This window comes from Heterocephalus glaber, unplaced genomic scaffold, assembly GCF_053883595.1.
Source record: "Heterocephalus glaber isolate CG9 unplaced genomic scaffold, H.glaber_assembly_v1.0 deba00000621, whole genome shotgun sequence".
NCBI lineage: Eukaryota > Metazoa > Chordata > Mammalia > Rodentia > Bathyergidae > Heterocephalus > Heterocephalus glaber.
In genome coordinates, this window is record NW_028258153.1 from 33,161,013 (window position 1) to 33,188,137 (window position 27,125).

Here is a 27,125-nt window from a genome sequence, read left to right on the forward strand (position 1 = left end):
TAGAAAAAGTGTTGTTTCATTTTCACATATTTTTAATCTTCCAAATTGTAGTCTTATTTCTAATTTTATTCCGTTGTCACTGGAGAATATAACTTGCATGATTCCAGTCTTAAGTTGATTGAGATTTCTTATGTTCTATCTTGGAGAATGTTACATATTCATTTAGTAAAAATATGTATTTTGCTATTGTTGTTGGGGAGCTTCATAGCTGCTATAGAGCTGTTTACTGTGTGCAAATTCGGCACTATACACTATGTGTACTTTCCTAGATGCAAATTACACTTGGATGAGAAGCTGACTTAAAATTATACTTCCCAAAGGACAAAGGTCCTGCTTCTTGGCCTGTGCCTAAGGCCTTGGTAATACTGATAATGATGATGTCAGTCAGAACCACGTTACTAACAATCCTCCATTGAACGTCTGGTGTATGCCAGATCATCAAGGGCTTGATGAAGCTTCAGTGACTTCTAAGAGGAACTACTGCCTTCCAGAGAGGCTAAGTCAGCCAAGGTCAGCCAGCTACCAACCAGTGGCGATCCAACCAGTCAGTGAGTGGTCCAGCTACCAAGTCTGTGCTATTGTTTTCAGCCCTTGTAACCCAGCAGGTATGGGGGTGAAATTCTTATAGGGAGATGGAAGATCTCAGACAGGAAGACCTCATAGGCAGCTTTTCAGCATGGCTGCTCCCTCCTGCAGGGTGCTGGGATCCCATCTGCTGAGGCTGTTCTCCACCCTGAAATGGAAGACCCAGAACAGGGAGCATTTAAGGACCCAGGATGTGAGGGGTGTGAGCTCAGCATCTGGATGCTTGTGTGAATCACTTAGCCTGAGGAGTAGAAATGAGCCAGGCTGCAGCTGGCCACACACGCAATGAGAAGTAGGGTTGCCTCATGGGGCTCTGCTGTCCCACACTGTTCTACTCTTTAGGGGTCTTTCTCCAGATCAGTTGACAGCTCTCCCTTCAACCTTTTCCTCAGACTCTGGGACAATAGCGTTTTTTTTGTTGTTGTTGTTTTTTTTTGAGACAGAGTCTTGCTATGCAGTTCAGGCCAGCCTTGAACTCACTGTGCAGTCCAGGTTGGCCTCGGACTTGAAGCAATCCTCCTGCCTCAGCCTCCCAAGTGCTGGGATTACAGGCATGCACCACTCCTCCCAGATAACAGCCTCTTTATTCAACCAAAGAAAATGATACAAACCAAAAACAGGTCATGGCAGCTGCTACTAAAGAGGGATGGGCTTGTCAGTGGTAGGATGCTCCAAAGGTGTGAGACCCTCAGAGGAATCCTTGCAGCAAGACCCTGGGCTGAGACGCCTCTAGAGGGAAGCCCTGGGTGAGTAAGGCTGTCAAGAGCTGGCCAGAGTGCACCCTGGTACCTACTGTCCTATATTCACATGCCCATGAGCAATCATTTCAATGTGCCCAGTATATCTTGGTATGCATGCCTAAAATTTAATAGATGTCTGTGGTGATGAATAGATTCAGACCACAGGTAAGCCTTGTGGTCTGAATCTATTCACTCCTGGGTTCAAGGAGCAAGACTCTGGCTACTATAGGATTCCACATTATCCAAACTACTGCTTCCAAGTCAGGACAGCATAAGCTACTTGTGCTTTTAATCCATGTAAGCACAATGTATTCTGACCACATAGCTGCTGGGTACTTGGAGCTGTGTGGGAACCAGGGTGTGGCCCACGCATCTCCTCCCCTCACCCCCAGAATGCTTCCGGCTCCTCCCATCAGGGGAACCCAAAGGCTAGTGCACTGCTGGCATCAGATTACAGTCATCTACATCAGGGGTCAAAGCAACAAGAGAGAGCAAGCCATGTGCTTTGTGTCTTTTTATTACTCTTTATTTATTGGTCCTACCAACAAGATTCTTTACCCAGGCCCACTGTTCCTATGTGTGCTGGCCTTGTAGACATTCATGCCACGTGTCTGTGTCTTGAGAGTCTCAATTATTTTTCTTTCTTATTCCTTTTCCATGCTCTGCCTCATTTTCTCAGAAATTGGAGGCATTTGCTTATTATTACATTTTTTGTTTTTGTTTTTGTTTTTTGTTTGGGTCTGTGTAAAGGTTCCTTGGCAGGAGAACATGCATATGACTTTTAAAATAAAGACCAACATTCTGACACTAAGGTAATGCACAAAAAAAATACAGTACATAGACATTGCAAATAAATACCCCATACAGATGAAGTTATCTCAAATGTAACAATATTTTTTATGAATCAACACTGTAACAGAAGGTCAAAACAGGAGTCCCAACAATTAGGAATAAGAAATGCTCATTCCAGGAAACAGAATTCTTCAATTCTTGTAATTTATATTATTATAATTTGTCCTTTTTTTGGAGGACGGAGGACAGCTTTTCTTCCTCCACTAGTACCAATTTGACCACACCCGTGAACCTCACTCAGCAAACAGAACAGGATGCAGACCTAGTTTGCTGAGGAGCTTTAATGAGTTCTGTTTCCTGAAATTAACAGTGATTAGTTACACCAAGCAAGAGAAGATATAATATCTTGTTTTCACATTTGCAAAGAATACTATGGCTAACCCTCACCCCTCACCCACATGTCAACCAACTGAGCCGGCTCTGACACCCTTGGCTCTTCACAAACGTGGTGTTCGTATAGCTTACTTAAGTTTGTCCTAGTAAGTCCATTTGGTTCCCAAAGCACACTCAAGGTTTTGTGTTTGTTTTTGTTTTCTAAGCCCCTGAATTTGCAAGTAAAGAATCACTGACTAACAGAATTTTGCACAATTACTGTTTTCCTTCCCTCAATGAAGATGCCCAGGTACAGGTGTGAGGCAAGTGCACTTCCACCTGTTGGTCCACACTGGCCTTCAGCATTCCCAACTAGCTCTTCACTGCCCATTTGAGTGAAATGACTTTGCTGAGACACCTCCCTTAACTGATGAAGGCACTACTGGCAATGATTACTAACAAAAAGGTGTTGAAATAGAACACCCTAAAAATCGACAACTGTAGAATTTTCTAAGTGTGCCATAATTTGGCACAACAACCAGAGTAACAAAACAATTCCAATTTGGAATTTCACTGGTACAGCTGTGTAAAATTCTGTTAATCAGTCATGCTTCACAATGTCCTAAAACCCAGAAAATTCTGGAATTTGTAGGTAATACTACTTATTCAATAATTTATCTTTTTTTTTTTCAAGTGCCTGTTACTATTTTAACCAGAGCAAAGGTCAAGTTTTCTTCTTGTTACATTGAACTATTCCTAAGAATAATAATAATACCATATGAAAAACCCCAGAATTGGAACACCCTGGATTTCTTAATGAACATGGTATTAAAATCTGTGATTTCAAACGTGAACCCAAATGCTGTGTGATCTAAAAGGCTGCTGAGCCACAGCGTGGAGCTACTCAGCCGAGCTCCTCGCTGGGCCAAAGCCTCGTCTCCAGTCTAGAGCTACATGCTACGGAGCACACGGCCCTGTCTTGTGCTGATGCCAGATCAACACATCTGAGCTAAACGGACAGCTACAGGACCACGCGCACAGACCATGACATCTGAGACCGTCTAAGAGAGAAATCGAGGAAGCAAATATAATATCAAAATATCAAAAAGTGCACAGGTTGATCAGATAAAAAAAGGAACATGTGTAATAAGGAGACCCCTGTGGTGAGTGTTCCAGCGGGCTCCTAGCGAGCCTGGTGGTGGCTGGGAAGCAGGTTCTTCGGCTCTACAGAGGCCCTTCCAAGCAGCAGCTCACGGCATTCTCAGTATTAAAGCTTTTTCTCCTCCCATTAACACTTGGGGAATGCTATTTTGAAAAAAATTGCAGTGGCATATCCAAAACATTTCTAAGTGGACTTTTAGGTTACCCTTCCTTTCTCTGCATGGGCCCCAGGAAGGGAGGGAGGGAGGGACTGCAGTGTGACAGGGCCGGGTGGCCACGTCCTCCCAGCAGCTACTCTACAGCTGAAAATGGGAGAAAACAAGACAGCATTAGAAACGGGCCACTTGTGCTCATTTGACAACTAAGTTTTCATTGTGCTGAGTGTGCGAGCCTGTTAGTTGGCAGAAGAGACCTGCATTTGTGTTAGGGGGGCCAGGAGCTCTGAGGGACCACAAAGCCCTTACAGGTACAAGAGAAGCTGCGTGCTGGCCTGGTGAAGAAAGAGCGAGGCAGAAGGGGGCAGGCATGCAGGCAGCCATCCCCAGGATGGATGTGCAGAGCACACCCATGCCCTGTCCTACTTTCCTACTGTCCTGCACCACGCATTGCCTATAGTCTGGAGAAGACCACGTCGCCTTCGACGCTAATGGAAAGAGTGGGAAAGACAGCTATGTGGGGGACAACATGACCCTTTGTGGTGTAACAGCGCCAACCCCCTTTCTACAGGGAGACAGGCGAGCAGATGGCAGCATCGGGCCTGCTGCCCCCTGGGAATCAGGAGGGAAATACTGAGAAGGGTTCTGCTTCAGCACATGTGAACTCAGATGCCTACTGCCAGAGCTGTGGTGTGGATGAAGCCTCTGAGGAACAGGGGAGCCCTTGGCTGACTTTTTTCTTTCTGTTAGCACCCCTAAATTGTACTAGAGAACCACTCACATCCTGCTAGCTCTGGGAACCAGCCCTGGGCCCTGACCATGCCCTCCCAGTGTGGGCTCAGCTCTGCTACCACTGTGGTTGTCCAGTAATTCAGCCAAGCCTGCTGGCCACTCAAGACTTCAGGTTGCGGTTCTCCAAGACCTTCTTCTTTAGGTTTGAAGCCCCTTGAGACAAAAGCCTGAAAACAGGTGGCTAGGTTACCCAAGTACAAAAGGACAGGCTTCACACTGAGGACCACAAGGTCTGGCCAGGCACTTGGAACACTTTTCTCATTAAAAAGGAAGCCCTTGGCCTCAGGCCCCACCAATTTGTCACCTTATAGGCCAGCAGACCAGCATACAGACCTCAGAGACAAGACACTGGGGTACTCTGCTCTCCTTGGCTACGGGCAACTGTGTGTGAGTCTCATTTGCAGAAAGTAGGAGCTCAGGACCACTCTTTTCTAGGTCTAGGGATGAAATTCTGCACTTTTGTCCTGAATGTGACTTATAGCGAGATCCTGCACAAACTAAAACATAACTCTTTCCAAAGAACTCTGCCAACAGAGCCTTCCTCTAAGGCTCGACCTGTGATGCACACAGGAACCTTCTCAAACTCCTTGCAGGTACTGACGTTAGACACATACAAGGAACATGCAACTTTCAACTCAGGTTCTGTCCTCTGTGGGTGCTGAGGGGGTGGGACCAGGACTCTCCCTAAGGTGTCCAGGGCCCCTGGGAGACACTTTTGTATATCTGTCTACCAACAAGACTGTCAGCTCCATCCCCACCTCTGACCCCTTAAGACAGCAGCTGACACAGTGCTCCTGAGAGGACTGGAGTAGGAAGTGACCCAAACTCACAGGAGTGTCCTGGTGACAGCCATGCCCCATGCTGCCACTCAGCTAGAATCCTGCCCTCTGTGCATTAGTCACGTTAGGACTGGCCTAGCACCACTGTCCCGCCGCTGCCAAGTTAGTTGAGGTGAAGCGGACGTTAGCTGCAGCGTGCGGCGCCCCACGGCCCTAATCACAGTAAATGCTGTGCTTCTCGCTGCAGAACACCTGGTTGGCGAGCCCGGTGCCCTCAGCCCTGTCGCTGGCACAGGCACAGGTGTGACTTACACTTGGGGTGGCTGGCTTGGCCTTGGGGGCAGCTTTGGTGCGGCCCCGCCGGGTCTGCTCGTGGTCCAGCTCGAGCAGCTCCAGCCGCTGGGTCAGTGCCAGCTTCTGCTGGATGGCCATGCGCAGCAGGGAGTTAAGTGTCTTCTTCTCATCCTCGGCAGCCGCCAGCTGCCGCTGCATCTCATCCAGCTGTGTGATGTACTCGTCACACCTGTGGGGACCAAGAGCACAAATGGAGGGCCACGCCAGGGACAGCATCCACCCAGGGCTGTCCCTCCGTGGGGTGCCTGGGTTGAGACCAAGGTCAAGGGAGGCTTGTTGTCATTTCTTTTAGGAAAGGCTGTTGGGAGCAATGCTACATAATTCTAGGGAAAAATCATTTGGTTAGCCTAGTTCTCTTGCCTACAGCCCAGCTACAGAATAACTCCAGTTTGGCCTCCGGTCACAATTGAGACTTCAGTGATCCAGTGATGCTGTGATTCTCCAGGACAAGAAACATCCTGGGAGAACAAACATCTGCTCAGTTCCTCGTTGTTCTTGGACTGTTAACATCTTGTTTGCCGGAGATGTACTGAACTCTCTGCAAGCCTTCCGTTACACCTTGTTTATCCCAATGTGAACTATTGAACTCTCTGCAAGTCATTTGTTACATTTGTTTCTCCCGATGTACTGAATAAAAGGTGCGGTAAACTGGGGGCTTTTGTCTTTGCTGCCCAGAGCAGCACTGATCAGACCCAAAGCCCAGCTTCTTCTCAGTCTCATTTTTCTACCTTTCCTGTAATTCGCCGTGTACTGCCGTGGCTCACAGGAGACCAGAACTCGCTGCAGAAGTTCTGGTAACGTCCCCTTCCCCTGTCCCCTACAAAAGGCTTCCTTAGACAAAAGCCCTGATGAGGTGTGGGACCAGGCAGAGGGGCCCTCAGCACCCCAGGCAGCCAGCCCTGTAAGGTTGGCTTAGATTTTGTGTTGGTTTGGTGGGGGTGGTTTGCTTATTCAGCTAGAAGTGTTTCCTAAAGATATTATGACTCTCAGCAATTTGCCTTTTGGTGGTGTGATCTACCCATCAGAAGGCCATGAGGAAGCTTAGGTGCTGAGATACCACTGGCTTCCAGTGTTTGGGTGTAAAGCAAGGGAGAACTGGGCTTGTCTACAGTGTGAGCGTACAACTGGTGCTTAGTAAGACTATGCTAAGCAACAGCCAGAGCCAGGGAGGTACCTCGGCCTCCACCTGTGACAAAACTGCCCCAGCCAGGTGTGGAGCTGGGGAGGGGAGGAAAGGCCTATTCTGTTCTGTTCCTGGTGTTCCTCTCCTATCTGGCTCACCTGTCTGGCCAGGGCCTGGTGGAAGCAGACCCTGCGGAGGTCAAATCTCAGGATTTGGGGCAGTGGGTGGCTTGCCACTAAGCAATGCCTCCTCTATCAGTGGCCCTGCCCTGCCTGTGCCCACCCCCTGTGAAGCAGTCCCTTCACAGTGCCTTCTGAGACAGAGACATGCACTGTGGCGGCTTCTTCACAGGTCTGAAATCCTGGCTCCACCTAAGAGGTCAGATCTTTCAATAAAATAAGTTAAAAGAGCTACGGTTTACAAACTAGACACTGAGGAGCCGTGGAGTCATTTCTCAAGCACTTCCCTAAGCTCCAAGAAGAGAGAAAGCCTCCTCAGAAATCCCAGAACTCTACTTGCCTGGCTACCCTGGCAGAGCCTCCCTGCAGGCACATGAGCCCCGGCCCGGCTGCCATCCCATTCACTTCAGAGCCTCAGCTTCCTGAGCCCCAGCAGCAGACGGCCAGGGTGACCAGGTTCTGTGTTGGGTTTGCAGGGCACACGGCCAACCCCTGGGCCATAACAACACCGCTAGGTGGCACCACCCGTCTTTGGAGTGTGAAAGGCAGAGGCCTTGCTTTCCAGTCTAGGGCCTGATGTTCCTGAGCCCAGGAGGGCTGGAAACACAACTGCTCCCCTCCTAGGCCTAAAGCCCCTCTTCTCACTTCCCTGGCTGGCAAGGTGAGTGGTGGGTGGTAGGGTGCAGATCGATGCAGAGGTGTCCTGCCAGGAACCCATTAGCCAGGAGAGGAACCTTGCCCCGTCTCCAGACCTACTGCATGTATATGCCTCATGTCGATATCAGGGCTCCTCATCACCCACAGACAGAAGTCTGCCTCATGAACACTGGACCCCACCTATCCCCAAAGCTCACTTAGCCCCTCTGCCTTTCAGCCTCATGTACAAAATGAGACAAACTGGGCCTGCCAGGGTTTCATTACTAGTAAAACAGAACCAGGCTCTTGGGGGCTGGGCCTGGCAGACACAGAAACAGGAAGAAAGACTGCACACCATCTGCCGAGTGTTAGCACATGCAGCACCTGCCAGGCACAGACTGCATTGGGGGAACCTGCCCACATCACACACAAGGCCAACTCGTCCTGGGCCCAGCTGGGGGTGCTGATGTGACAGTCCTTGTTTATCTCTTCATCCTGCCTTGTCACTAACTTGAGCCCCTGTGCCAGGGATAGGCTTGGGTTTGTGTTTTCCAAACCTTGAGCTCTGCTGGCCCCTGATAGAGCTGGACACAGGCCCTGATGCAGCAGGGCTACAGGCCTCAGGCCAGAGGCTGCAGGGGCTGTGGGTGAGCACTGAGGCTGCAGAAGAGGAAGGGTCACAGGTGCAGTTACCTGGTGGCAAACATGGCGCGCAGAGAAGAAAAGGTCGCTGCATCCTCTTTGAGGGCCTTGAGTTCATTGCGCAGCTTCATCATGGTCTCGGTCACCATGGCCTTCTCATTCTCATACTTGCTCTTCAAGTTGGCGAGGGCCACTTCAGCCGTCTAGGGCAGACAGGTTCAAGTTGTGAAGTTATCCTAGAGCCACTCTGAGATCATGGAGACCCTAGGTCCGAGGTGGTGTAGGCAGCCTCAAAAAACATTCTGGGTCCCCCTTCTGTCTCTCTTGGACAGAAGCTTTCTTTCTCTCAATAGATTTTTCCTATTCTTAAAACAAAAAAACCACTCTGGGAGAGGCCCTCCTTCTAAGACAGCCCTGGAGATAAACCCCAGCAGCCATGCTTTTGGGACAAGGCTGCCTCAGTGAATCCTACCTGCTGAGCCTGACCAGAAAGAACTGAACATCCCCAAACCGCTCCTGGGGATCCTCACACAGCCTGCCACCACTCTTCCAGCAGTTCAGGCTGCAGCTGTCATGTTTTTACTTCAGCATTTAGAAAGTGGCGTGAGATAGTCACCAGACATGGTTCCTGCTTGAGCCCTCCCACCCAGTCCAGCCTCCTGCCGGGCAGTCTTTGGCAGGGGAGGGCAAGAGCTGAAGCTGACCTGGAGCCAGCTCCACCCTGTGATGACACAGGCCTAGGAAGCCCTGCAGGTGTGAGGGATGGAGACCAAAGGTAAGAGATGCCCACCAGGCCAGCTCACCTGCTTGTTGGCCTTGAGCACAGTGCGCAGTGTGGTGATCTGCTCCCGCTTGGTGCTAAGCAGTGACTTCAGCTTGAGGATCTCTTCCATGAGCACCTCTTTATCCTTGTCCACAGCTGGGCCCAGCTCCTGTGAAGTGATGCGCTGCCGGGACAGCTCTGTTGTGCGGTCCACGGCTGCCTGCAAGTGCTTGATCTGGTCTCGGATGATGGCGATCAGGTTGTAGATGTTCATGGGCTCCCGGCGGGGGTCACTCAGGGGTGATGGCAGAGAAGAGCTGGGGGAGGGACTGCTGTCCCCAGCTATACCATCTGCTCGGCCTGCATCTGGGGCCAGCAGCCCCTTGGGTAGAAGAATGGGCGAGCGGTGCCCGCGACCCTCAGGACTGGTGCGGCCCCCTGGGCTGGTGCGGCCCGCCCTGCCCTGGCCCTCTCGGTAGTAGTCCAGCATGACACGGTTGGGCGTCTCGTTGTTGCACATGCACACGTGGTGGTAGAGGTTGGCCAGCTCCTCACTGAAGGTCACTAGCTCATCTTGGGCCACACTCAGGCTGCCCTGGGTCTCACCAGCCACGTCACTCACCTTCTTCAGCTCCTTCTCCAGCCGGGTCAGCAGCTCGCGGTCCTGGCAGCTGGTCTTTTCCAGCAGGGACACCTTCTCAAAGAGCGCCTGGGCCTCTGCCTTGTAACGACCCTTCTCCTCAGTGTGCTGAGCCTCGCGAGCTTCATGTGTACTACGCAGTGCCTTGAGCTGCTCCCGAAGCTCACCAGCCTCGGTCACAGCCACATGGTACTTGCAGGCCAGGATCTCAGGCCCGTTGATATCCACTTCATAGTAGTCACCATCCTCATGGCTGTCACGGTCCTTCTCATTGTCCAGGGCTGTCTGCCGCTCTTTGCCAGCCTGCAGGCGCCGCAGAGCATTCAGGTTCTCTGTAAGACGGCTCACCTTCTCATCCTGCTCCGACAGGGCCCCCCGAGCCTGTTCCAGCTGCTTCTGCGTGTCCTGGAGTGTTGCCAGCAAGCCCACCTTCTCCCGCTCCATCTGCAAAGGCACAAGCAGCAGGACAGCTCAGCAGCAGGCTCAGAGGACCTCCAGGATGACCCAGCAATGGGTTTCCTGACTACACCGTCAGTAACATGTAGGGTACAGGTGGAGTGGGAAAATATATGCAGGACCTTTGGAACCATGCCCATCAGCTGTGAGGGTCACTCGTGAGGGCCCTGTCTCTACTCTTTCGATAGGACAGCTGGGCTCAGAGTGTGGTGCTCTAGGGGGGCACGGCAGGTTGGAGGGGACCCTCACAGCCCCAGCTCTCCGCTCTGAAAGACAGAGGCTCTTGCCACCCTCCTGAATACTGCTGTGGAGGGCACTCGATGATCTGCTAGATCAAGAGTGACCAATCTCCCTGGAGGTGAGTCCAGGCACAGCCCTGCAGTCACTCTAGCTGTATCCTGGGGAGGTGTCACATGCAGGGCCAGCTCTACATCACTTCACCCTGACAGTGTGGGTAATGGTAAGCAACATGGGCACCACAGAGCTAAACCTCACCTTCTAATCAGGAAATGATTTCTCTGGGCCTATCCTCTCTACACTATGGAGTTTTATTTATGTTAATGATGCAGAATTAAAAATCAAAGTGAGTAAATTAATATTAACATAGTTATCAGGAAAGGCCTACTCAGGCAGTGCATGCTGATCTGCCAGTGTTGTAGTACAGGGACAGGGTGGCAGTAGAGGTGGTACTCAAGGCCCTGCCAACTCACCTGCACCAGCTGCTGCTTCAGCTTCTGGATCTCAGAAATGTGAAGCTCACTGAGAAGATCGGAAACAAGGCTGGGGGAGGGTGGCACCAGGCCATCCTTCCTGGGTGTGAACATCTTGTTGTCTGGCAAGGGCTTGCCTAGGCCACTGTGCTCAAAACCATTAACTAAGGCCTCAGCATCATTGTTGGGCTCAGCAGTGGTGTCATCGCTGAACTTGAGGCCATCCAGGGAGACCTGTAAGTGGCTGGTATAAAAGGAGTCGTTGATGCTCATGTAGTGTGACAGCTCCTTGCGCAGGCTGTTCTTCTGTTCTCGCTCTGTCTTCAGTGTCTCTAGTGCCTCTTCCAGCTGCCGCTCTGAGATTTCCTTGAGCCGGATGGCATCCTCCAGCTGACTGTTGAGGTACTCGGTCTCCTCCTCCAGACGCTTGATCTCATGTTTGAGGCCCTCAAACTCCACCTGGGAAAGGGAAGTTGAACAGTCCGACATCAAAGCAATAGGAAGGCTCAGCTAAGGTCCAATAAATTAAGAGAATGCACCAGGTCGCTACCTCCCCAGCTGCAAAGAGCAAGGTGACACATGAGGAAAAGCACTGCTCTAAAGAATAGACAGTGGCCACTCACGCTGAACCTACTTCTTCTACAGAGGGATGTGTCTGCTAACAGGTTCCAGGGCATTTGATGCAAATGCATGGAAGCATTCAGCCCACTGCCAGGCCCAGTGAGCCCTAAGGGATGTGCAACACGAATGTCTGGAACACACCGAGTCTGCAGTGCCTCTGCCCTCAGAACATACATCTATGCTGCCCAATTTCTATGAGGATTCTTAAAAATATCAAGTGGGTACTGATTTAAATTGTATGAAATACTTAACTAACATGAATAGCTAATCAAATATCTTAGGGCACATAAAGTATATACTTCAGTGTGTGCTATGAACATTATTTTGAATCATATTTCAAAATAAAGGAACAGACGTTCTGAAGGCAGAATGTCTCAATGTTAAATTCAGAAGGCAGACCTGGAGGTGGGTAGGAAAGTACAGTCTTGTTGACATGAAATTGTATTTCAAGGGGACAAGGAAAAGAACAGATGGAAACTGATGCTTATTGGGAGGTGTCAAAACTTGTGGGCAATTTTTTAAAAACATGTCTTATTTTGTAGTATTGTTAAAAAACAAACAAATGAAATGAAACACTGAACAATCTTTAGGGGTTTTGGGTAGGAAGAGACACCGGTTACCACATCCTAGGTACGCTCATGGGAAATGGGCATGGAGCCCTTCACCTCAGTGCAACAAATCAGGAGGTGAGGGATCCCAGACATTGAGGAGTGGAAGGAGGAACCCCACTGAGGGCAGGGTGTGTTTGAGCCTTGGCTTCTTCTCTCCTTGGGGTACTGTGGGCCAGGCTCCGCCTATGGCAAACCAATGACCAAATGGTCCTTTCACATGCATATAATTAAGCATGAGCGGTCACTGCACAATGGGGCTGTGAGCTCTGTCTCTGGTTTCTTGAAGAAAGCAATCTGCTCCCTGCTTGCTTTTGAAAACACAGAGACTTCTGCATATACACATGATGGTGAGACTTTTCTGCACTGAGAGGATCTGGGTGGTAAAGAGGATCTGAGGAAAGCAAGGACAAGCATTGATATTCTGGGGCACGGTCTGGGATTTCCTGGGAGAAAAGGTTCCCTGCAGGGTTGTGGATCTTGGAGAGGGGGGAGTATATTCAAGCCTTGAGTGGTCTCCAGATCCAGGATCACTGTCTCCCATCAGAGGAAACCCTCAGAATCCCCATCATAGGTGACAGGACCCTCTTCATCCCCGCTACAGGCAGGTCATGGTAATATTTCAGCTTGTGGCCAGAACCCGAGGGTGACAGCACTTAGAGATCTAGTCTCAGGTTTTTTGGTGCAAACTTTTCATCGTCTGGACTGCTCCTCTCTCGCCTTGGCCTGCCCGAGGGTCAGCAAACACTGCAGCCACAGATCTTGTTCCATGGTCTTGGAGGGTCTAGGCTCTGTTGGCTGCAGGCCCTGCCTCAACTGTGGTGGTGCTGGTGCTGGGTCTCAGCACCAGCTGAAAATGAGACAGAAAGACAGAAAAGAGGGTTAGGTGAGAGGGCCGAGAGGGCCAGTGCTGACCTGTGTGCCCACCCACAGCCTCCACCCAGAGCCTTGCCTGGTTCTGTCTGAGCACAGACACTTGCTTCTGCAGGCTGATGTTCTCCTCCTCCAGTTCTGAGTAGTCCTGCAGTAAGCGGGCCTCCCGGAACTTGTACTCCTTGATGTCATCCCGCAGGCGGCCTCGCTGGATCTCCACATTCTGGTTGATCTGTCAGGCAGAAAGGCAGGTGTGAGCAGCTTCTACAGGTGAGCCCATCAGCCCTGCCTCCAAGTGGCAAGAGGAGGGCATTGCACACAGACAGGACTTAGGATCCAGGCCTCTGGGCACCAGTGTGGCTGCCTGGAGCAGAGAAGGAGCCAGGGCAGTGTGGTGTGTAGGGAACAGCAGATAGCCCAGTCAGATCCCTTCAGCCCTCTCTTCTCAGCTTTGGAACCCACGGCAGGTAATTTACCCTGCCCTGACCCTTGGCATCTCCATCTGTAAGATGGGGTTACCCTGCTGGTGGGCAGCTGAAACAGAGTATCTACCCCAAAGAAATGAACACACTTCTCCACAAGATCCTGTACATGAATGTTCCCAGCAGCACTGTTTACCTACAATGCCCAAAAGGTGGAAGCAATCCAAGCATTCACTGACAAGTGAATGGATAAAGAAAATGTGACCTATCTGGATCATGGAATTTATTTCAGCCATAATAAAGAATGATGTCCTGACACTTGCTATAATATGAATGAACGCTAATGACATGCTGCTGAGTGAAAGAAGCCAGTCACAAGAAGTTATGCATTGTAGGATTCCATTTACATGAGATGCCCAGAATAGGCAAATCCATAGAGAAGAAAGCAGATCAGTGAGGGATGGGATTAACTATGTACAGGGTTTCTTTTTGGAGTGATGTGTTCAAAAACTGATGTTGTGGGTTGGGGGTGTACAACGCTTGCCTAACATGCTCCAGGCCCTGGGTCTCAGCCCCAATATCGCAAAACAAAAACAAAAACAAACAAACCTGTATGATAGTGCACACCTGTGAACATGCTAGAATTGCACACATTAAGTGAGTTGTATGGGGTGTGAACTATCTAAAGAAAGCTATTAAAAACTAATTCCTGCCTCTGAGTTGCCTGTGAAGAGTCAAAGAGCTGATCACTGGGAAAGGCTAGCACAGGCTTGGGTGAATGCAATACAATTCAGACTGCAGGAATTCTCAACCTGCTCTTGTCTGTGGACCTGGGCACTTTCACCTCGGCCTCAAGATATTCAAGGCTAGATAGATATTCAAGGCCAGATCATTTTCTGTGGTGGAGGCTGATCGCTGCCCACAAGATGGCAGCACCCTTCACACTGCTAACAAGTGAAGATGTTTCCAGACATGGCCCAGGGGACAAAACTGTTCCCTGAATAAATCTTCTGCCCACTCCCTGCACTCTGTTCCCTTCCTAACTCCTGTTCCCAACGCCCAAGTGGCCTCTCCAGGCAAGCACCAACCACCCTTGCTCCAGAGCCGTTGGCTAGAAGCCCTGTTCACCCTCTGGGCCTCAGCTCTGTCCTCATTAGCACCATCGCTGTGGTTCTTGATCAATATTTGTGAGTTCATCTGATAGACAAGACTCCAAGATAACATGTAGGTACACACAAAACAGTAACTGGATCGTAAAATGAAACAGGGCCACAAACAATCGTGAACAGAAAAGGGAAAATACTCATAGAGCAAGCACTACTACCGACACGTGCTTACCACTGGGAACAAAGATGGTATTTAAAATCGATGGCAAACAGACAGAGCTCTCTTATTAAATGATCCATGCAAATGACAAGAGGTTTCTTGGTGTAAACTCTTCATGACCTTCTGGACACCAGAAGAAACAGGATCTACATAAGGAGGAGGCGAGGCCACAGGCCAGCAAAGCCCCTCGTGAAGGGAGAGGGTAATAAGACATGAGCTGGAATGGAGGGAAGGAAACAGCCCCAGCACAGCCACCACAGGGAAGGACTGCAGGCCCCTGCTTGAGAGTCTGGAGTACAGTGCCTAGGCCCTCAGGATCCTCTCTGTCAGAAATGTTCTCCAATTATTGCCCTTTCTTTGCTAACTCAAAAGTGCTTGGTGCTCAAACATGTGCCATGACTCCATGAGGCCACCTGCCTGCTCCTTGGTAGAGTGGAAGCTGAAGGCAAGGTCTGAGTCCCATCAGCTCCCTCAGCTCTGTAGGTGGACTAGGAGGCCTCCAGACAATGGTAAGAGAAGCGTCAGAGGCCTGAAGCACTAGCTCTCCCCCCAACCCCGACACCTAGAGAGTGCTGCAATCCTAGGGCAGTGCTCATGCCATCTGTTTGAGCTCTTGGCACCCTTGGCATCCTGGGCCTGGCAAGGTGTACAAGGAAACCTGTCCCTGCACTATTCCCAAGGGCAGAATCCAGGGTGTCAGTCATGACAGAACTTCTGTTGGTAAAGTGTCTGGGCCCATGCAGTCCTGGTATGGTAAGACACAAGAACAAAGAGGCATATAAAGTCACATGCTAGCCTGGCAATGCCACGTGGCAGGTGAGGGCACCATCTCTGCTGACAATGCAGGACCCAAACACCTGCACTTTCATTCCACAGCAACTGTGCTTCTGTCCCAAACCACATCGTGGCAGTGAAGCTGGTTGGCCTACTACATGGGCCTCTGCCCAGCACCCGCCCAACTTCTGAGCTTAGACAGGCTGGGACTGGTCACTGAGGGTTTGGTTTTCCCTTAGGTAAGCACCTCCACCCAGGTGAGCTTGTTTGACATGAGCCCAAGAGAGTGCAGAGAACAAGCTTGGCACTGTGCAGATGAACAGCCCACATGTAGGAAGTGGGCACACAGCTTAGAGCTGACCACCAGGGTCCTATCCTAGCAAGGAGCCAGGGTGCACGGGGACTGGCTGCCCTCTTTGCTACCTACCTCAGAGCTCCTAATTTGATCTATCCATGCTATCTGTCTCTGCCTCAATAGCGTAGGACAGCCTCCTACCCTACCCAACCCTTTGCGGAGTCAAGGGGGGCTCAGGTTCTGGAAAATGGGGCCACATCCCCACCAGGTTCCTGTCCAGGCCATTCCATAGTATGGCCACCCACGTACCAGGGCACCAGACTCCAAAAAGAGAATGCCAAAAGGACAGAAGCTGCCCAGATGTCCACCACAGGTCCTGCACACAGCAGAAAGTTCAAGGGTCAGGACCCCAGGGCTCTTCTACTCTCACCAGCCTCAGTTTCCTCATGTATGGCAGAACACTGGAACCATCATCATGATGACTAGGCTCAGACAGTCAAAATCATTTGACAGAGGCCAAGTATGTTTGGAACTATAAACTTTCATGTGTTCTCATGTTATTGGCGGGGGGGGGGTAGAATGGGGCAGATACTTAGACCAGTAGTCCCAGGGGTGGAAAAAGATGAGGGCTGTAGCCGGGAATTTAGCTTAGTGGTACCACTGCCTGCCTTGAAAGTGCAAGGCCCCAAGTTCAATCCCTGGTACCAAAAAAAAAAAATCTTGACTCAGAATACCAAAAGCAATTCTAGGTAACAGAGACATAGCAGGGGGTATCACAACCTCCAACTTGAAACTATATTACAAAGCAACTGTGATAAAACAGCATGGTACTGGCAAAGAAACAGACCTGAGGACCAGTGGAATAGATTAGAAGATGCAGGAACAACTCCAGACACACTCAGCCATCTCATCTTCAGCAAAGGAGCCAAACACCCTCAGTGGAGGAAAGATAGCCTCTTTAATAAATGGTGCTGGAAATATTGGGCTTCAACTTGCCAAAGATTAAAACTAGACTTGTATCTCTCACCATGAACTAAACTAAAATCGAAATGGATTAAAGATCTAAATATTAAAACAGAAATACTAAAGTGGCTGGAAGAGAGTTTAGGAAGAACTCTTGAAGACATTGGTGTAGGAAAAGATTTTATGAACAAAACCTCATTTGCCTGTGAACTAGCACAAACAATCAACAAGTGGGATCTCTTCTTATTAAAAGGCTTCTGCACAGCAAGAGAAACCACCAGCAGTGTGAAGAGCCAACCCACAATGTGGGAAAAAATTTTCACCTGCTGTCCCTCAGACAAAGGTCTACTATCTAGAATCTATAAAGAACTTTAAAAAATCAGACCTCCCAAATGTAAAGACCCAATCCAAAAATGGGCATCTGAAATGAACAGACATTTCACAAAGACGTAGAAATAGCAAATAAACATCTGAAAAAATGTTCAACATCATTGGTCATTCGAGAAATGCAAATGAAAACAACACTGAGATTCCACTTCACCCCAAAAAGAATGGCTGCTATCACGAAATCAACCAATAACAAATGCTGGCAGATCTGTGGGGAAAGAGGAACCCTGCTCCACTGCTGGTGGGAGTGTAGACTGGTGCAACCACTGTGGAAATCAGTATGGAGATACCTCAAAGAACTAGGACTGGAAGCCACATTTGACCCAGCTATTCCCCTGCTGGGTATCTTCCCTAAAGAATTAAAAGAATCATACCACAGTGATATATGTGCACCCATGTTCATAGCAGCACAGTTTGTAATAGCTAAAACTTGGAAACAGCCCAAATGCCCATCAACTGGAGACTGGATAAAATGTGGTTTTTTAATAAAATGGAGTACTACTCAGCCATAAAAAATGAGAAATTAGAGATATTTATAGCTAAACAGATGCACATTGAGGTGATACTCTTAAGTGAAATAAATAGGACACACATGTATAAAAACCGAATAGTTTCTCTAGTGTGAGAAACTGAAAGTGTAAATAAGGACTAAGAGGTATAATAGATAATGTGAAATAGGAAGAAAAAGGGCAAAGGGGAAGGGGGAGTGGGAGGAGTAGGGGAAAGGAAAGAAGGGAATAGAAGTAATATGAGAAAATGAAAAAATGGAAACAAAGTCTTTGTAAATAGGGAGGGATGGAGGGGTTGAAGGGAGGGCAGGGGAAAGGGGAAAAAATAAGAACCAAGAGAGACTATGTAAAGGTGCAAATTTCCAATGATGAATGTCATTATATTGTATACCTAAAATGTACCAATAAAATAAAAAAAATTTTTTTTAAAAGGGTATGGAATTGCTACAGCTTTCATATACTTTGTAACCTAGAACAACCACTTTGGAGAACACTAATATTATTTAGTGAAGTTAAAAATACTACCCAGCAATTTGTTTCTTAGGTAGGTATCTCAGGGAGTGTTTTGCATAGAATATGTATAACACTGTTTACACTGATACTAAAATTAAACATAATCAATATAGGATAGATATAAAAATTATGCTATACAATGAATGTAACAGTAAGAATGAATAAGGAGGGGAAGTAGGGAGGGGAATGGGGAAAAAAGAAAAGGAAGATATATCATGCACAGGTACAATTTCCCTATGATGAATGTTATAATTATGTATATGTAAAATGTACCAATAAAAATTATATTATTTGTTTAAAAAAAAAAAAGGTGACGGCTGTCAGCACACGGGTAGTGAGTCAAAGGGGACAGCTCACTGCCAGATGCTGAATGCCAGCAGACCAGTGGGTAGGAGACACAGAGATCCTCTACAACCCAAGGGGTAATAAGCCTTGGCCAGTGGGGGACAACCATACTAGTGACTACAGAGATCAGCACAGTAGCGCAGACCAGGAAGCAACAGCAGCAGACACAGGAGCTGGCTACGGCTGGGACAGGTGCTAAGAGAAGTGCCACTGGCAACAGAGCTTCCATCCCAGCCAGGTCCCTGTGGGGTTCCTAAGGCTCTACAGCAGTGGAGGGAAAGCAGTAAGTGGTATTATGGGGCAGGGTGCCACTGGTGTGTGAGTCTCCCTTAGGAGAAAAAGAGAATTGCAGGGGTATATATGGAGAGTCAGGATTTCCTCCTGAAGCACAAACAGGAACAGCAGGAATCTCTCCCCACCAGTCTTTCACTCACTGAGCTCATTTCCGGCCCAGCAGGGTCAATCAGCTGCCCGGGAAAGGGGCAGAATACATGGAGTGGAAGTGAATGCTTGCACTGGCTTTTCAGGAAAAGGGAGGCCAGACAGCTGGGTGGTAGCCAAGGCAGGAGGAGCTTCTTCTCCCCCTCAGTGCCTTTCCTCCTACCCTCACCAGAGCAATACTTATAGAAGAAAATGGGATCAGGCATTACGGCTCTAGGGCAGTGATGGTGAACCTTTTAGAGATGAGTATATAAACTGCAACCCCAAACCCACTTATTTATCACAAAGTTCCAATACTGCAATTAAACCTGAATACTGTTTTAGTTTAGAAAAAACAACTCATACATTAACATCTTAGATCTTAAAAGAAAAGCAAATACCACACGTGCCATAGGCTCACCACCACTGCTCTAGGGTCTGAGGGCTAGCCCCCAGCTCCAAGCCAAGCTCCTCTCAAGCCCAGGGAGCCCTCAAGTCGGGGGGTGGGGGGGGCAACCACTCCCGACTATGGCTGGCCACCTGGTCCTGGAATGCTAGGCCAACAGCTGCCAGCCCTGTGGGGCCCTGATTACCAAACACCCTCAGGGCTGTTGCTCTGCTGACTTCTTTATGATAACATTTATCGCAGAGGGTAGAGCTCCTGTGGCTAGAGCAGGGGCCCAGAGGTACTTGGAGGGTGTGGATTGATGGAGTCCCAGGTAGGTATTTCCTACAAGGGCCTTTGGAGACTATGGATATATAAATGGGGGAAACTGAGGCTAGAACTCAAGACAAAGCCTTGCCCAGGCCTCAAGGCTCAACCAAAGAGAGGCAAAGCCAGCACCAACCTATGCCCCCACGAGAAACTGGAGGCCAATCCCCAAGATCATGGCCAGGTGGATCACAGCCAGGACTACAGCTCATGAGGGGACATCCAAGTCTATCTGTTGTCCCTGGAGGCCAGCTCACCCGTCTTGATGACAGGGCCTCACTCTTCCTTAGAAGGCATTGGCTTCTCTCTCTTGCCCATAGCCATGGCCCTCCAACCACAAGCTGGACCATGCCTGCTTTAGGCCCTGACCAAGGCCCGCAGGACTCGCCCTGACAGCCTGGCACAGCCAAGCCTCAGCAAGATGAAGAGTTCCCCAGACAAGGAGGTGTCCAGTGATAGGTAGACATAGGCACCACACCTAAGTCCTTGAAATGCTGATCACTTTCCTGGTCTGGGCTGGTTCATGGGAACATCACCTGTGACACAGGAACTGCCCAGATGAAGCAGTGCTTGTGTGTTCATTTTTGAACAATACAGGAGATCACAGACACAGCCTGAATGAAGCTATAGCCTCTGCTTCCTTTTTTTTTTTTGAGACACAGTCTTGCTATATAGTCCAGACTGGTCTTAAACTTACTATGTAGCCCAAGCTAGCCTTGAACCTGCAGCAATCCTCCTGCCTCAGCCTCCCAAGTACTGAGATTACAGGGATGTGCTACCATGCCCAGCTTACAGGCAAATGGTTCAGAAGCATATGGCATTGGTACATCTACCACATAGTGCCACTGTCACAGTGCCACACCCCACCTCCACAAACCACTCACCTCCTTCAACTCTTGGGCCACTGATGTGAGGCGCTCATTCTCTGACTGTGTGTTGGTGAGGACGTTGCGTAGCTGCTTCAGTTCTGTCTGCAGCTCCAGCACCTTTCGCACATAGTACTGCTCCTTGGAGGCCGACTCCTGGATCAGGCTTTCTTCCCGGCTCTCACCATCCGCGGCTACCTTCTTGTGGTTTGTATGTGCCTGTCCGAATGCCTGCATCAGGAGACAAGACAGTCACAAAATGGGTATCCTGGGGCCTCGGAGGAATGGAGATGTGGGCTAAAAGCAAGGCTCACGCTGCAGTGAGAGTGGAGAACCTGGACCTGGGAGGAGTGTCTACGGCACGCATGTGTGTAATAAAGATAACCCAGGTCTTAGGAAGTCTGTGTTGAGCAGGACTCAGTGTTGAGGACAGGGTGCCAGGTGGACAGGTGTGGCAGAAACACCATCTGTGCAGGACCAAGCACCAGGCCTCAACCTAGTGGCCAGCAAGGAAGCTTCAGGGTACCAGCCGAGGTCTAAGACATGTGAGTCTGGCTGAGCCACGGAGGAACAACCTCAGAGCAGCCCACATAGCCCCACACTCTTCTCTGCTTCAGACAGGAAAACCCAAGGCTCAAGGAGGAGCCAACCACCACATACAAGAGTCAGGGGAGTCTCCCATCCAGGTACTTGATTCTGACCTGTCCCTCACTTGTTCTAGGAGAAACCTGGCCTGCTTAGTCAGAGCTCCAGACCCCAAGGACTGTGGCACAGCACAAACCAGCTAGAGAGGCTAGCACAGTGTATGCAGGCCCAAAGGTGAGTATACCAGCATGTCCCAGACTGAGGAGGAGCAAGGGGACAGAATCCTGGGGCTCAGACAAAAGATCCTACAAGTGAGACTGACTGGCAAAGGGTGCTAGCCTCGGCTAGGACACACATGTCTCCCCACACCGTGAGGTCAGCAGCTGTGTGGCACACATGCCTCAGGACCCTGTCAGCCTGACCACCCATTCTGTGTCCCTGTGAAGGGCCAAGCCCTCGGCAGGCACCTTCCCTGCTCCTGCCTCTTTACTGGACTTCTGGCTTAGGACAGGAAGCAAGAGCAAGAGGGGCTTCTGAAGAGCAAGAAAATATATGGGTTGTTTTGGTTTTATGAGAGAAAAACGAAAATTTTTTTCTCCTTTACTACTTAACAAATCATACTTAAGTCTAGGAATTCAATCCACAAAAAGCAACTGGGAGAATGAAGGAAGCAATTGAGTTAAAATGTTCCTAATATCAACAAATCAGAACAGAGAGGCTCATTTCCTTCCTGACAGAGGACTTGGAGAAATGGATCGAGATCTGGTCTGAGTGGTGGGTCCCATGGGGCCTACAGGGGACCCGGGGAAGACAGCTCAACTCACAGCACCATGAGGAAGAGGATCCCGCCTGCAAGAGCACACATGTAACCAAAGGCATGTCCCATGGCATGTGTCCCATGGTGCTGCAGGGAGGCCCTGGAATGGGCCCACAGGACAACACAGCCCAGTAGGATGACCAGGGTGGGCACTAGGATTGTGTCTCATGCACATCTGCATCACCCAGGCTCTCTGCAGAAGACTGGGTCTTGCTTATCTGCCCCCAGTTCAGGGACACAGCACTGCTCTGTTTTGAAGCAGCTCCGCTTTGTGATTTCTGTTCTCTTTTCTTCCATCCTAGTCCCAGGAAAGCACCAAATCATAGATTGCTATGTCCACACAGCACCTGACCCATGTGGCTGCCCCAAGAGGACACATGAAGGGAAACCAGACATGGGGCTGCCGCCAACCTGGGTTCCTGGCCCCAAGTCCTGGATCAGGTGGTGCTAGCTGTGGGCTGCAGGTCAGCATGGAGCAGTGCCAGGGCAGCAGGGTTTCCCAACACACAGGTAGTTCTGACTGAAAAGTCCAGTACCTGTGGCGGCTCAGGATACACCCATGAACTTGGAGTTGGGAATGCAGACATCTACTCAGAAGCTTTCTCAAGGCGCAATGGCTAAACACTGATAGAGACTCCAGGCCAGCTGATCTGGCCCCAAATCTCCTTCTCCCCATAAGCTCCCAGTCTGGAGCTTTCAAGTTCCCCCAGGAGCTTTTCAAACACAACAAAATACATGCTCCAGCTGAGAAGAGAGAGTCTCAGGGACCACCTTCTATGTGAAAAACTTTTAAAACCTGGAAGTGATAGGAAGAATATGAATGAATATGCAGTTTTTAAGTCACTAGCACCAGGTAATGAGATGGGATGAGGGGAGCCCCAGGATGGCTCTCAACCCTCCAAAAGAAAATCCCCAGTCCCACCACAGAAAGGGGAACTGAGGGGTGGTGGCAGGGAAGTGGCAGACCTGGGGAGGAGCTGGAAGAAAGTGGGCAGGAAGAAAAGGCCGGCCAGCCTGAAGACTGGACAAATCTTCACTGTGGGTGGTCAATGCAGGGCTGAGGAAGCCATGAGAAAGGACTATAGAGAGGGGCACAGGAATGATTCCACCACTCATAGCTGAAATCAGCGCCCATTCCCAGTAGCCACATGGAGCTCTCCTAACTCAGAGGAGGCAAATGGAGCACTCCTAGGGACTGGCAAAATCAGCCTGGATTAAAGGCTGTTCTTGCCAGTGTGGTGGTGCTTGCCTGCAATCCCAGCACTCGGGAGGCTGAGGCAGGAGGATTGCCATGAGTTTCCAGGCCAGCCTGGGCTACATAGTGAGTTCAAGGCCAGCCTGGACTACATAGTGAGACCCTGTCTCAAAAAAGCCAAAAAAAGAAAAAAGAAAAAAGAAAAAAAAATGCTGTTATGGCAGAGCAAAGTGTAGAGAACAAACCCTGAAAGGACCAATCTGTTTCTAAGTCACTACATCCCAGAACAAAGCTCAAGCACACACAGGAAAACAAAAACATCTATCTACCAACAGGCTATATTCCAGGGAACTACTCCTAGGAGGGAAAGATCAATGGACAGCACTCAGCTCTGATACAGTTTCAGAGGAGCAGACACCTGAGATGTCAGCTACCAGAAATGAATCCCACCAGTTGAGCGCAGAGGACAGAATGAGCATCCTGAGTACACTGAAGATACGAAAGACCTACGTGGAACTTGTAGAAGGGAAAAGCAGGCATTAACAGCAGGTACCTTGTGCAGAAGAGATTAGTCAAATTGGAAATAGCAAACTACCCAAAATGAAATAGACAGAGTATCAGTGAAGTGTGGGACAATGTCAAGGATCCTACTAACTGAAGTACCTTCAGAAGAGGGTAAGAGAACAGAAAAATATTTGAAGAAAAATAGCTTTAAAAGACCAAATTTGATGAAAATTACATACCTATAAAATGTTAGCAGCTTGTCAACCCCAAGCATAAGAAATATGAAGACAGCTATATTAAGATATAGCAAAATCGGGCCGGGGATTTAGGCCAGTGGTTCCGTCGCCTGCCTCACAAGCGCAAGGACCTGAGTTCGATCCCCGGTACCAAAAACAAAAAAAAAGATATAACAAAATTATTTGAAACCAGTGATCTGATGAAAATACTAAAATCAACCAGAGGAAAAATAACGCCTGACTTACAGAGGAGCAAGGACAAGGACTCTAGCACTTCCATCACACCAGAAGACAGGGGCAACATCTTCAAAATAAAACAGCTCTTCTTATTAACTGTTAACTAGAACACCAACCCCAGAGAAAACTTTGCAAGGTGGGTAAGGATTTAAAACAATCGAAAGTTGACAGAATTAATCAACAGCAGCCCTGCATTTTAAGTTAAGTAAAAAACTCTTTGACACAGAAGCAAAATTGTACCACATGGAAATCCAAATCTATAAGAATGAAAAGCACCAGAAATGGCTCACTCTGGGTAAACACTCAAAAATATCTCTTTTTCTCATTAAGTCTCTTTAAAAGATAACTGAGATTCAATGCAATCCTTATTAAAATTGCAAAGCCTTTCTTCACAGAAATGGAAAAGCCCACTTTCAAATTCACAAGGACTTGCAAAGGTCCTAGAACAGCTAAAAAAAAAACATTGAAAAAGGGTAAACAAAGTGGGTGAGTTCACAATTTCAGGTTTCAAAATGCAGTATGAAGCTACCATGATCAAAACAATGTGATAATGTCATCAAGATAAGACACAGACACCACCAGAACAGAATAGAGCCCAAAAATAAATCAATGGTAAAAGAATAGTTTTTCAACAAATGACATTAGGACAAGTGAATACTCAAATTAAAAGAAAAATCTCTATAAAATCCCCAAATATTTGGCAACTAAATAACCTATGTGTCAATTAAAGTATTTTAACTAAATGAAAGGCACATGAGAATTTATGGCATGTCAATAAGCAGGTATGTTGGATACTTATAACACTAAATATCTACTTTAGAAAAAAACACCAGTCCAATCAGCAACTTCGGTTTCCATCTTTTATGAATGAGCTTGGGTACTCTAGGCCCAGGTTGGCATCAGCTGAGTGCCATGAGGAGAGCTCAGCCAGTCCTAGGCAGAAGAACTGTCTTCCCTGCAGCATGGGCTGTGCATTTTCACATGTTCCCTTGGTTGGTCAACAGATAGCTGGTAGCACCAATGGAGTGCTAGGATACAGCCTGTCGCTCCTTACCTAAAACCTCAGCATCCCTCCTACTCTAGTGTGGGATGCAGTTGGTACAACCCCTTAGGAAATCAGTATCTACTGAAACTAAGTATGTATCTGTTCTCTGACCCAGCGCTGCCACTTCTAGGCATACACTGGGGAGGATGCCACATGGGTACAGAGAAAGGCATTTTTTATAAGAATGTTAGTTCCCAAGTATCTGTTGACAAAAGAATATCAATTTGTTGTAATATATTTACACAACAGCAAATTACACAGAAATGAAAGATGAATAAAGTGTCCTTATACAGAAAATAGATGAATCTTGCATAACAAGTAAAAATGGCAGAAAGAAGAGTGCATAGATTCCACTTATCTATAAAGTCTCAAGAATAAGTAAAGCTAATTCATGCTGTTAGAAGTCAGCACTGTTAGAAGTGACCCTTGGGCCCGGCATAGTGCCACACATGGGCATGGCCTGGGGACTGAAAGTTTGAGCCCAACCAGAACAACATAAGTGACTTCTAGCTAAGACCTTGTCTCAAAGTAAAAAAATTAAAAAAAAAAAAAAAAGAGCTGGAGATTTTGTCAGTGTATAGGCTCTAGTTTCAATCCTGAGTACCATTAAAAAAAAAGGCGGTGGGAGGGGGTGCCTGGGGATTTAGCTCAGTGGTTCCGCAAGCGCAAGGTCCCGAGTTCAATTTCTGGTACCAAAAAAAAAAGGAGGAGGAAGAGGAAGAGGATAAGAAGAAGAAGAAATACTAGTAGTAGTAGCAGCAGCAGCACTAGAAGTAGCAGTAGTAGTAGTGAGCCTTGGGACAGGGAGGTCAATGCCTGGGGTGTACTAGAGGAGGATTCCAAGGGTTACGCAGTCCTGATTCTTGATCTGGGGGTCTCGTAACATGGATATGTTTGGCTTATGAAAATCTACACTTCTGATTTATGTGCTGTGTATTTTTTCCTCAATAAAAAGCAATTAAAAAAACCCCAAAAGCAAGTTATTTAAACTCAATTAAACTGATAAACCTCTAGCTAGACTATCTGGGGAGAGGGGGGCACATAAATTACCATTATCAAGAATGAGAGGTGGTAGCATTATAGATTCTGGAGCTACTAAGGGAATATCACGAGTTGTTCTATGCCAAATTTGACAAATTAGATGAAATTTTAAAAAATCCCCTAAAAGATACAAACTACCAAAGCCCACTCAAGAAGAAATAGATAATCTAAATAGTCTTGTATCTTTTAAAGCAATTATACAAATAGCTTAAAACTTTCCTACAAAGAATACTCTGAATCCAGATGGATTCACTGGTAAATAACACCAAACACTTAAGGAAGAAATATAAGTCCAATTCTACACAAACTCAGAAAACTGAAAAGAGGGGAATACTTTCCATTAATTTTATGAGGCCATTATTATTCTGTAACCAAAACCAGAGACGGCACAAAATAGAAACTACAGGCCAATATTCCTCATGAAAGGCACACAAAAAAGTCTTCATAAAAATAGAATTTACCAACATACAAAAGGCTAACGTATCACAATAAAGTGGAACTCATTCAGTTGGGTTAAATTAGAAAAATTACTAAAATGCAGTATATTTACAGACAAAAAAGAAAAATCACATGACTACCTCAAAAGACACAGGAAAAGCACTTGACAAAAGTGAACACCCACCTCTGATAAATAGTCAGTAAAACAGAAGGGAACTCCCTCAACTTCATAAAGGGCATCTTCTAAAAACTTAAGACTAACATTACGTAGTGAAAAAAACTGAATCTGACCACTTTTGTTCAACACTACAATACTGGAATTCCCAGCCTGCAGTGCAATGAAGGAAAAAAACAAACAACAACAAAAACAAAGGCACCAGATTTGAAAGGAAGCAACAAAAATATCTTTATCCATATATTGTATGACAGTCTATGTAGAAAACCTAAAGGAATCTACAAAAAAGCTACTAGAAGTAATAGTGAGTCTGGTTTGCAAGATGTAAGATCAATATAC

The 27,125-nt window shown here is 48.0% G+C and overlaps 1 protein-coding gene across 3 annotated transcripts in view; it reads right to left on the bottom strand.

Moving 5' to 3' along the window:
• Window positions 1-547: 547 nt before the first annotated feature.
• Bicd2 (BICD cargo adaptor 2) overlaps window positions 548-27,125 on the bottom strand; it is a 52,311-nt gene continuing 25,733 nt past the window's right edge. The window contains exons 2-8 of one of the 3 annotated variants that reach the window (XM_087206354.1): window positions 20,532-20,744; window positions 13,061-13,213; window positions 10,880-11,338; window positions 9,114-10,157; window positions 8,362-8,513; window positions 5,689-5,899; window positions 548-733 (exon numbers count right to left, since the gene is read on the bottom strand). In XM_087206354.1, coding sequence (XP_087062480.1) covers window positions 623-733; window positions 5,689-5,899; window positions 8,362-8,513; window positions 9,114-10,157; window positions 10,880-11,338; window positions 13,061-13,213; window positions 20,532-20,744 — 2,343 coding nt within the window. In that variant the 3' untranslated portion in view covers window positions 548-622. Of the gene's footprint in view, window positions 734-2,198; window positions 3,953-5,424; window positions 5,900-8,361; window positions 8,514-9,113; window positions 10,158-10,879; window positions 11,339-13,060; window positions 13,214-20,531; window positions 20,745-27,125 lie in introns of those variants that run through there. The other 2 variants (XM_004870075.4, XM_004870074.4) reach the window with 2 other exon arrangements.